The following is a 12500-nucleotide window of genomic DNA, read 5'->3' as shown; positions in this document are numbered from 1 at the left end:
ATATTCTTGCACACATCTTGAGTCTTGCAAAAACAGAAGCTACCTTAACTATAGAAGACCTTGTTGATGAGTTTGTTACCTTCTTTGTGGCAGGTAAGCGTAATAGCTTGCTTTACATTTCTTCAGAGGCCTTAACCCTTTTCCTTTATGAGTTCACTGATGTTATGACAGGCTTAGCCAGACTGAATTCCCTCTCTCATTGTGTCAATACCTTTCAACCCATTGACTGTCCAACACAGGCAGGTACAAAATACAGGTCACAAGTCACAGGTCATGCAGAAAGAATCGCAAACATTCATTAATTCTAACCTTAAGTTCAGGCCTAAGCAAAAGCTTTTAGGCTTAGTGTTAGCATTTGTAAACTTTTAGGGCTGCTTTTGAATGAAAATTGGTAAAACAATGACCTGTGACTTGTACCTGCGAGTCTAATGCCAGAAAATATTGTTATGTTACTCATCATTGGGGATTGTGGGGGAAGGGGGGAGGGGGCAAGGCGGTTTAGGAGTATATGAGTTAAGTTACAAACCCTAACCAACATGCACTCAAAAACTTTGTCCTCCCCTTGCCCTGGAAGAAAAGGAAGTGAGGATTTTGTAGAAAGGGTAGATTTTTTGGCAATTGACTTCCTCTGATCTAATCACATAATTTATTTCTTATGTGAGCTTAAACAGAACACATGAAGGATGCATGTGTGTGCACCTGAAATTGTATCATATTAACCAGGTTGCCAGGATTCAAGAGTCTGGAAGCTATTCTTCAAACCAGAATGGCATCAAACCATGTCTGATATTACACCCTTTGATATTAAGTTGGGAATGTTGAAACATGTTGATTGCCTCTCATGCTATAAAGGATTGATTCCTAACACTTGAGACGGCAGGTACAAAATGCAGGTCACAGGTCACAGGTCACAGAGCTCAGGTCACAGGTAATTATTTAACCTATACAGAAAGTATCCTAAACATTCATAAAGGGAAACCTTAGACCTAGTTAGGTCTCATTAGGCCTTTTTAGGCCTAATTAGTCCTAATCAGGCCTAAAGAAAAGTATCCTAAACATTCCTAAAAGCTAATTTTAGGCCTAATTAGGCCTAAAGAAGAGTTTTTAGGCCTAAGGTTAGCTTTTATGAATGTTTAGGATACTTTCTTTACAAGTAAAACAATGACCTGTGACCTGTGACCTGCGTTTTGCACCTGTCGCACTCAAGAGCTTAAGCCACATGTAGCACGACAACACTGGCTGTGAGAACGTAATGAAACAGCAGGTCTAAGAAGCACAAACAAAAGGTCTGCACACTCTGTATGTGCACTTTACACTTTCGTGCAGTTCTATGCTGTGCGTGCTCTGACGATAACGTGATTTGACCAAATTTGAGGTTATGTAGGGGATGTAATTTCCAATTTTCTCTCTAAATATCCTCACCATTCTCGCCTATTTTATTCTTGGATTGTTGACACACACTTTCCTTAGCAAGCGAATTGGAGTAATCACAAAATTAATACAGTAATGGGAAATCATATTTTTACTGAGGCTAGATTCTGATAGCCATTGTCGTCATCCTCGCTTAATTAGATCCCTGTTGTTTGAACGTGTTGGTGCACTGGAGATTGCAGGACATTCAATCAAGTTTGCAACTACTAGTGCAGCATAAAAAGAACTTATGCCAGTAAGTTGTTTAATCGCAGTGCTCGACTCTCAGGAAAAAATCTAGGGGGCCTTATACATTTCAACAAAAGAGAGACTACTATAAACCGAAAAAATAATATTGTCCTAAGTTGCAACTTAAGGTTCTCAAAAACGGCTGTATAAAGGTAAAATGCAAGCAAGGCTGAACCGAAAATCAGAGCAAGTACGCGGACATTGCATTTTATAGCTTGTATACATATTTTAAAGTTTTTAACGCTTTTTCTGTATTTAAAATCGACTATGTGCACTTTCGAAATACAATTGAGAGTGTTTAAAAATATATTGGATGTCACTTCTGGAATGAAGTTAATTTAAGATGTAGATCTAAGTTTGCGTTTTAAGGAAACGTAAAACACTGTTTTTCGAAGGCTACATGCGTTAAAGGAGAAATTCACTTCAAAATGGCAATCCTTTTTTTATCGATTAATAGAAAGTTCATGAGGAGAACAGCTTTCAACCAAAATCGCAATCTTGAAATAGCTTTCTAACCTTGTGAAATCCTTGTTAAAAATACACACATGCAGGCCGCCATCTTGGAATATACGTGACGTCATTGAGCTCAACACACAAACCTGTTGAGATTTTTTTTCAGCAACATAAATTGTTCAAATAGGTTAGACGGACGAAACACCGTTCATGTTGTTCGCATTTCCGAGAGAAAAGTGGGGTCAGCTGAACTCATTGACGTCACGTATAATCCAAATGGAGGCCTGCATGTGTGTATTTTTAACAAGGATTTCACAAGGTTAGAAAGCTATTTTAAGATTGAAATATTTTGGGTAGACGTTGTCTTCCTCATGAACTTTCTATCAATCGATAAAAAAAGGATTGTCATTTTGGAGAGAACTTCTTCTTTGAAGCATGAACTATAGTCCGCCATTGGACATTCATTGCACTCATTCAATGAATAAAAAAATTTAATAATAATAATGTCATAAGAATATCTTAGTGGCCAGACTGGCGACTAAGCGTGAAAAGTTAGTCGCCAGTGAATAAAATCCAGTCGCATTGGCGACCTCAGCAGTCACAACGTCAAGCACTGTGTTGTAACTGGGTCGTGTCTTTGTTCTCAACAGGTTACGAGACAACTTCAAACCAGCTGTCTTTCACACTTTATGAAACACTCAGGCATTCTAAAGTTGAAGAAAGGTACACAAATATTGTACAAAAGGGATGTCATTCAACCTTGGTGCTTTATCTTATTGTTTTTTTTAAAATTATAAAATGAATGCAAGTCACAAATTAAAAATTGTTGCAAATTCAAGTATCCTGGTAATTGCTTTCAGGTAATACATCTTTTGAATTGTACACAGTTTCCAAAAAAGAACTTTCAGAAGGTTTTCCAGCAGTGGGCTCTAGGAGGTTAAAATAAGAGAGATTTAATAATATCTGTTAACCAACAGTACAATAGAGTCACCAGCACAAAACAAAGTTGGTGATGAGCTATGCCCGCACAGTGTGACAAGAATCTCTGATAAGATTCAGATAATTATTGAGTTCAGTTCTGTCAGTTAAGTTTAAAAGGATAAATATAAAAAAAAACAACCAAGTGGCCACTTCTTTACAATGTATTATGGAAGTGTGTTCTGTGACAAAACTTCCTTACTTATATTCATTTGGTTTTTTATTTAACCTAGAATTTTACAGGAAATTGAAACTGTGCTTGGTTCCCGTCAATTTGTGGAATACAAAGACCTTGGCAATCTTCAGTACCTGGGTCAGACCCTAAAGGAAGGACTTAGACTTCATCCATCGGTTGACGTAACGGGTCGAAGAACAGTAAAAGACGAGAACATAGGTGGATGTTTCATCCCTGCTGGAACTCCAGTTTCATTTAGTTGGTTCATATTACACCGACTTCCAGAATCATGGCCCGAGCCAAAGACGTTTGATCCAGAGAGGTTTTCCACAGAAGCCAAGAGTCCAGGCTATGGTCAATCTGTACCTTACTTTCCATTTTCTCTTGGTCCAAGGACCTGTATTGGTCAAACATTGGCCCAGTTTGAGGCTCGAGTGCTAATGGCAAGGTTGCTACAGGAGTTTGAGTTGACGCTATTACCTGGACAAAATGAGATTAAACATGAGGAGAAAGTGACAATAAGGCCTGAAGGTGGAGTACTGTGTACCATTAAAAGGAGAAGCAGGATTCCACAAAGGTGAAGTTAGCAATGAACTCACAAGATGAGGTTGTGTTGGCAATAATTGCTGGCGACGACGAAGGAGCCCGCATCCTAATCTGGGACATGACGTCATCCATTCAGGTTGTAGCCGTGAAAAATCGAGATTTCGAGGAATACCTTACTCGTCCTGCACTTTCTTGAACAGCCACTGTTAATCCAGTTTTTGCGCTGTTCCACACGCGAAAACTCAAAAGTATTCTACGAATCTCTTTACTTCGAACACTCTGAATTAAACAGAGGTGAGTTTTATTTCATTGTAAAGTCAGTCTTACATAAAGAATTAGCTATCAGAGGAATTAACTATCAGAGGGTAATGTGAAGTGCTATTTTTCTATTATTCTTCTAGGCGTTAGCCCCAGTAATGGAAATGAGCCCACACATAGACAGAGAATAACTCTGACCAGGGTGGGAATTGAACATATTTACGTATAAATATATATACATATTTAAAGAGTTTCGTTTCGGTGAGTCGAAGCTATCAGTGGAAACCTAAAGCCAGCACGCGTGTGATATCTTCAATTTTATTTCGTTGGCCGTTTCTTCCTTCAAACAGTTTGCCACACTGGAAAGTGATCATAGGGCACTCAAACGTTTTGTCTAAGACTCTAAGTTTTTTCTGAGACTTAACTATGTGAACTTGCCTACTTATTTGAGAATGGCGATTTTTGTGTTGACATTTGTTGACGAAGGTGACTAAACACAGTTTTTGAGCGGGTCTACTTCCATTTCTGCCACATTTCTGCCATTTTTGCCTGGAGGCTCAAACTTAGTGACTGATATTTGCTACCACGAGGGTTTATATTTTTGACAGTCGATGTGCTCTGCAGGCTTTTGCCATGGTAACGCATCTAGAATAAACAAGACCTAAAGGATGCTTGTTTGTTCCTCATGGACGCAAAATTCACTGCAGCATTTGCTTACTTAGAATTATTGAAATAAAGTACGTTTACCAGCGGTTATCATAGAATTTCATACAGATTTTTCATCATTCGCATAGACGTTTTCAGTTTTCGTAATTTCTGTCTGTTAAATTTCTGGTTTTTTATAGGTGCTCATTTTCTGCAAAATCTAAATTACGAGTTTGCAAGATATTTTATAAAGTAGCCAATAGCTCTTGGTCTCATTTTCGTGCTTACCGAAAGAATCGCGGCTTCTGGCGACGAGAATGCTCTTGGTCTCAATTTGTTGAGCTAAGGCGCTGATGAGCTTTAGCAACGAAAACGGCGACGGCAACAAGAACGTCACAAATTTGCATATTTAGTAGGCAAAAACAATAGCTTTGCACGCTCTGCACGTGCGTTTTTCATTTTTGTCCATTTTTTTGCCGTCGTCAGCATTTCCCCTAAATAAAGCGCCGCTCAAAACGTTTTCATTCCTGAGGGACTTCCATACCTTTCTCTCATTAAAAAACTTGGAATAGTCGTGATTACAATAATGAGAATTTAGGTTTTGTGATGACGTTCTCGTTGCCGTTCCCGTCGTCTTTGCTAAAGCTCCCAATTTTCACTTTTAAAACGATTACACGGCATTTCCAAGACCATCGCGAGAGGGAGAAAAAAAGGTTTTGTCATACTCGCCATATTTGTTTTGTTTTCAAAAAATCCGTGCCAACCTTCAGTGAATGCCACTAACCGAGGAAAAACTGTGTTCAGCCACCTCAAATAGATTGCAGTCATGTCCATATTACATTAACTGAGCCAGATCCTTTACAAGTTAACAAACGGTGATCACTCATTTTACATACGTTACCCAACGCATGGCATTTATCCAGGAGAGTCTGATGGATAGTATTCTTTGATCCATGATTATGTTAAAAACTGGCGAGGCCTTCATAATTCATTATGATTGCTGACCACATAACCTCAGAGATTTGACCTATGAGCTTATCATTTAAGTACTGTTTGATAAACGAGCAGGATGGTTTTATCACCCTAGTGATTTTAGGCCCAATAAAATACGACCTGGTAGTTTATTGAACTTCTTCAAAAACATTTGACAAAAGGCATGTCCCTCTGGAGTCTGAACAAAGGTGCAAATTGTGAGAGGAGAACACTAGCATACAAGAAAAACAAGCTATGCTTTGTATAAAGAATTCTAATGAAGAATTTCTTATCGGTTTAATAAAGCTCATGCACGTGACATTTTTACGCTGACCTGATAGGCTTATGATTTATTAATGAGTTTTTGAAATGATAATTGAGATTTTTACATAGTTTATCTTAACTACTGGTTATTAGTTTTAAACGCAGTTTTTAACTTGATGACTATGGATAGGATGTTTGTACATTTTAGAATTAGTTTAGTTTAATTAAGTGTCCCCAATCTGAGGGTTCTGTCCTTCGCTAGATACTGTACTGACACTCAAATTGATTCATTGATTGATATGGACACTTTTGATTGCTCTTTCTCGCCATGAGTTTTCACGACCTCATAAATAAGGGAAGGATGTTACAATATCAACGATCTATAGACAAAGCGTATTAATTTTCAATCTTCATGACTGTGTTCATCATGTCAAATAAAACCACCTCTGATCAACCTTAACTGTGTGAGGTCCTCTTTAGTGCCTAACGGAGCATATTGAAACACACTGCGCCAAGCCTGCTTCTCGTAGTCTCTTCTATGAAGCCTGGTTAACACATGGAACAAAGGGAAGGGCACACAGAAACATAAACTTAAGCGACGTTGAGAGCTAAAATGCACAGCAAGGAACGAAAGTTATGCAAGGGAATTGGGATTAACTTTCAAAATGGCAGCCTAGGGCTTCAACAAGGAGGGTTGTCCATACAGCTACTTAACAATTATTTCATGAGCGCGCGTTGGATATGAGTTGGCTATAACCAGTCTCCTATCCAACAAGCGCAAGTAGAATAGTTTTTTTATCAAATTCCTTAATTTCCAAAAGTTTGGAAGTACGAAATACGAGCGAAAAAAGCGAGAAATTCCGGGCGAAATTGATGCGATCTTGTGTAATACCTTGAGGTCAGACAGACGCAGGCTCATCGCAAAAACATTTCTTGCCTTTTCGCGTACTTCTAAACGTCGGAATTGATCCACACTTTCCACAACAAGGTTTTTTTTTGCTTTATTCGGAGAGAAATTTCACTTTCCGGCGGAAACAAAATAAGTAGCTTAGCGACGCTTAGCGCAATCAATTGCCATATAGGGTCAAACTAAGGTATATGAGCTGATAACCGAAATTGAGTGAACCAATAACAGCAAGAGAAATTCATTAACCGCGGTTGAAAATAATATTTAATGGACAGTACTTCAGATATTCGGATACGGGATTGCAGTTATGCCAACGGAAGCAACGTGAAATGAAGTTGATTTTCCAGCTGCGAACTGTACAGCCTGATAGACTTAACATCAATTTCAACTTTATGTGAAGTGACTTGATGCATGCGCGCGCCACTATTCACCTGCGCGCTTCCTTCTGGTTTCGTATTTCAACGGTTTTTTTCACAGTGAAGAAAGGTTCTACACCCGCAACGTCTGTGATTTTTTAAAAACTACTGACACTTCTTGATATTTCTTTTATCATGATTACTCTACTTGGTCATTTGTAATGATATTCATGTTAATTGGTGTAGGCATGACAAAGTGAACTACCAACCATGACCTTATCTAGAACCGTCGGGTGAACCGTGCCTAACCAAAGAGTGATACATGTAGCCTTTGAGTGACATGTTTGCAAATTGTCATGAATCTCACTTTGCAACTTTAGTATAATTACATAGGTGATTAATGAAAATTCTCTGCGCTGATTGGTTGCACTTGAAGGGGTTAATACGGTAAACGTTTCTTAAAGACGCCATTTTGAATTCAAATGTATTTGTTACGTGAATAAAGTACAATAAATACTTCAGCTTGAATTAATTGGTTTCTGCGCACCGCGTAGCCCGCTACAGAGAACTCTTGGTCCACTCAAAAACTTCTTTATGTACCCTTTCACAACATCTAGGTCCTTTAAAAAACTATGTTCCCTTTAACCCTCCCCTTCTAATAGGGATACTTACAGATTTTATCCTGTCTGATGCCAGACAATATTAGTTATCAATGGAGGCCCCCTCGGGGAGTGAGAGGGTTAAGAATCACTGCAAATCACGATTCCATTACTTTTCTCAACGTTCAAAGTCGAATACAAGTCCAGTGCCTCTCAGCTCCTTCAGAACGTCGTTCTCAAAGCGTTCGTTAACATCCGCTGTGAAGTAGTTCTTCCAATCGCCTATTTCTCCTTTTCTTAACAGTTTGGGTCCATCAACAGTGAAAGTTGATACGTTTTTTGCCATTTCTTCAAAGCTACACTGCTGGGAGATTTTGTTGACGGTGTCCTCAGTTAGTGGCTTTTCAAGGAACTCTGCAATTAACCGGACATTGCTGGATAAATCCTTAAAAAAAAGAGCGTTGCTAAATTAAAATTAAAATTGTATGTTACGCGAGCACTTATCTCTGCCTTCTTTGCAGTGAACAACAGAGTGAACTGGTGTCTTTGTCTTCGAAATCACCATCATTTTCATCATCGGCACATTACATCATAGCCATAACAGTAGCATATGCGCATTATTTTCATAGCGGATCTGCGGGGGCCGAAGGCGCGCGCGCAGAGCACCAATGGTAAGAAAATGGGTCACCCATGCATGCAAATGTGAAACTCTGTGGCGCAACCCGCGTTTTTTGCCGGGGACATCTTTGATATTGCAGATCCATGCATGTTATGTTTAATTGACACTTGTTAAAAGAAGGTATTCGCTGACCAGTACACGTCACCATATCGCGGACTGACGTTTAAAGGTCATCGAAGTCAGTTTTCTCTAAGTTGACCGCTGACCAGGTACTGGTTTTCAATTGGATCGCAGGATGAAGCCAGGAAAACAGCTTTTTGAAATTTCTACCGTTTGCCATGCACCATTTCTTCAATTCATATTTCTTATAGTACTGACCATAAATATGGTGTTTTATTATTCCACTATTACGCCACTTTACCATATTTGGTCAAGCGAACGCGCAAAATATGAGACGGTAATACACTGTAGTGTCCCGGTTTGACCGGTTTAGAACAGAGCAAATGCGGACGGAACAGGAGTTTTTCAATGAAAGAAAATGTTTTCAACACGATGCAAAGCCTGAGAATTTAGCTTATCATCGCTTGTCATTCGTCATTTCGTTTACCAATCAAATAACGGACATTTGGCTGGCTTTTTGCGCCTGCGCGCCCTGAAAGACGGATGATGCATTTTTTTAAACACCCTTACCAAATAAAATTGAACCAAAATAACACCTTTTTTGTGGTGGGATAATAAATCTATTATTCGATTGTTTAACATATACTACTTTCTGACATTTAGCTCTGTGCTCATATTTTTCCTCGCCCCTTTGGGGCTTGGAAAAATACTATGCTACTGGCAAACTATCCGTGCTTATTAAGGACGGTGCCTACTATTGTTATTACGCATACGGTCTGCGCCTCTCGAGGCACTCGGATTACCTATGGGTGGTGCTTATTAAGACAGGGATATTTTGCGCGGTTCAAACCTATGCGGAAAAAGCAGAACTTAGCAAGTGCTCTTGCTATCCAAAAAGAAAAGTGGCGGTAACCATGCATTTTGCAGAGAGAATTAAGCTTCAATTTGGCAAAGAACGTCATACATTGCTTTGTATTCTAAAGCTTTTTACAAATATTGTTGATTAATTATCTTCGAAAAATGCGCGGTTACCCCCAATTTTCTTTTTGGATTTCAATAATACTTGTTACGATCTGCTTTTCCCGCATATTCCGGAAACCGCGCAAAAATACCTTTGAATTAGTAGGCACCGTCCTTAAGAGTTAAACTATCGAATAAGATGTATATAATATCAGAAACATAGATCCAATGTGTCGCTTTTTGAAGAGGATGGTGTAGATTACAGAGTTGTACTGAACTTGTTTCTTTTTTCTTGCAATTCTCAAAGTGCAGCATTTGTTAATTTTGCTCCTATCTGCCATATTTGACTCTACCATACTGCTCAAAATTGCAAAATGAGGTCAAATGTCATTATTTTCTTGTAATTTAAAACTTTTTATTATTTTGTTACACGTAAACAATACATACAACGATTATGAATTACTAAAATACAAATCACACTATTAATTACAATAGTAAAACAAAATAGACTACTAATTATACCAACACTAATAAATGATAACTATTATTATTATTATTATTATTATTATTATTATTATTATTATTATTATTATTATTATTATTATTATTACTTCGATATGCATACTCACATTTTTCAAGTCCTCATACTTCAGGAACAACACATTGCTATCATCTTTATGCTTCCACCATTCTAGGACGTGCTTGTTCCACAGTCCATAGGGCACTACAAATCAGGAAATAATTACTGTAGTGTTAAAAGCAGCCCACAGCACAAAAAATCAAAACATTTAAAGCCCTTTTCCTCAGTCAGGCACTACAATAACGTCCAAATGTAGCAACACACCAAATTCATGTCAGTAAATATGATTGAAAATAACACTTGTTTTATTTGAATTTAACTCAGTCCAACAGAGAGAGGACTGCCTCTAGTTTTTGTGACCTTCGCATTCCTGCGTATATTTCATGTGGTCTCGTCCGTTTTATTAGCTAGAACAGTTTTTCGCCGCACTCCCTCCCTCACCAGATTGCAATTGCTGCTGTTTGTTTCTACTTTATGCATTGTTATCAATAGGGACTTTTAGATTCTAAGACGAGGACGAGAACGAGTACGAGATTTGACTGCCCGGTTTTAGCGTAAATACTTAGAAGACTTATAACCCGGACGATTAATCTTACTCTTTGTTAGCAGTGTAGGTTGCTCGGTTATTCTTATTGCTGGTAACCGAGCCTTTTTGCTAACCGAAAAAAAACTGCTACCGTGTTGTTGACTTGTTTTGACACGACGACATTTTTTATTAAAATGACGACGGTATCACGTTTTTCCCGCCAAAATGACGCTGCTTTCCACGCGCTCACTGTACAGTAGTTCTATGAGAAAATCTCGTACTCGTAGTCGTTCTCCTTCTAGAATCTAACGTTCTCCAATTGTTATTAAATCGAAGGTTCGATCCACTTCAGGACCCTTCCCATATACCCCCAGATGTGTCAAGTATTCATCACCCTGCTAGCAGAGCCTTTCTTAACTCGACACTCGACGAGAAAGAAAGGACTCTGCAGAAATCGTGTTAAGTCTTTATTGAGTGTGCGCGAGCCGTTGCCGTTGCCAGGCCAAGTCTCGATCGCACTTCAAGACGCCATTTTGATTGTCGTACTGAAGGCTCGATTTTGACCTTCACCGTGTCAAAAATATGATGCGCGCGTTGCCAAAACCGGTTTATCTGGAGTGACTAGCCCAGACATTTAGGCTGCGGCGACCTAAAAGACTGGTGAGTTTTAGAGAGGCTCTGCTCGCAGGGCGGTTATTCATTATTTGCGATTCAACGTTAATGTGTATTGCAAGGAACACGTCGATCATTTCATTAGTTCTGGCCCACTGACTGGTAATAATCCTTTTGAGGGGAAGTTATGTGAATTTTAACTCATAAACCGTAACCTTCGGTACTGACATGATGAACGAACAAAGCCTACTGGGAGTGACGTTACAATCATTCAAACTACCTGAAGAAAGTAGACCCTTGTCGAGGGGCTCTTCTATTTTACCGGCTCTTTGGCTTATCTTAGGTACGTATTCGACCAAAATTGTTTTATCAGGAATTGTGAAATACGCATGAAAGGTGAAGTGAATTATGTAATAGTCACGTTTATGGAAAATTCACTTAAAATGCCTCGTAACTGAGGGATTCGCTTTAGTACCACGTGGCCGCCAGCTTGAACCGTACGAAATTGCATTGCACAATACATTTCAAAGGTGAAGTGATCTATGTAACAGTGCTAATTATCACGAGTGCACCTAGAATGACCTTGTTAAGGCATTCACCTACCTCGTAGCGCTAACTAGTTGGGGTGAAGTGAGAGTCTATGGAACCTTGTGAGCCAATTATTACCAGAGGCCGTTTGGTTTACTGATGTTTATGCTAGAAAATGTTGTGAAATTGACTCTGCTTTATCGGCTCTATTGACCCTGGAGAGGGTACGTCAGGACTTGAAACTGACGCAAGAGCTGTGAATAGAGCGATTTTATCAGGGATTCAGCGCCTGAATGAAAGTATCGCTAGCCTAGGTGGCTATTATAGTGCTCATGATGACTTCGAGAGTCTAACTATCTTTTGAGGGAACATGACTGGAGTTCATCTCAATTTTGACTGAATTCGACAATACCACTGCGGTACCTTATATAAGTTACATGGGGGGTAGTAAATCCCGGCTTTGTGATACAGTTGCTCGTAAGATTTGGGCTTGGTGCGTTCCTAGGGACATATGGTTAAGGGGGGGGTGGCTCTTAGCTACCAAACCGTTTCTCGAATTCATTTAACTCTACAGCAATCGTTTCTTTGTTAAGTGTGTTCTATTTAACATACCTTTGAATGGCACGACTCACAACCATATTTGGTAAATCAAGTGACCAAAAAAGAAATGTCTAAAAACTCAGCGAGTTAACTATGTTTGTCACAAATTTTTAACGCAACAGTATGAGAACATTTTAACACAA

General features: G+C 39.0%; 1 protein-coding gene and 1 pseudogene across 1 annotated transcript in view; one reads left to right on the top strand and one right to left on the bottom strand.

Moving 5' to 3' along the window:
* The window catches only part of LOC138058006 (cholesterol 24-hydroxylase-like), a 6665-nt gene extending 2318 nt beyond the window's left edge, over positions 1–4347 (top strand). Inside the window, exons 2-4 of the mRNA XM_068903899.1 lie at positions 1–93; positions 2763–2835; positions 3324–4347. The exon at positions 1–93 is cut by the window's left edge and continues 241 nt beyond it. Of these exons, the coding sequence (XP_068760000.1) occupies positions 1–93; positions 2763–2835; positions 3324–3846 (689 nt within the window). The 3' untranslated portion in view covers positions 3847–4347. The remainder of the gene's footprint in view (positions 94–2762; positions 2836–3323) is intronic.
* Positions 4348–4407: 60 nt separating this feature from the next.
* The window catches only part of LOC138057251 (sulfotransferase 1B1-like), a 20107-nt pseudogene continuing 12014 nt past the window's right edge, over positions 4408–12500 (bottom strand).

The sequence above is a fragment of the Montipora capricornis genome, chromosome 7 (genome assembly GCF_036669925.1).
Source record: "Montipora capricornis isolate CH-2021 chromosome 7, ASM3666992v2, whole genome shotgun sequence".
NCBI lineage: Eukaryota > Metazoa > Cnidaria > Anthozoa > Scleractinia > Acroporidae > Montipora > Montipora capricornis.
Note: the sequence above shows the minus strand (reverse complement) of the source record. Positions and strands in the feature narration are given on the sequence as shown.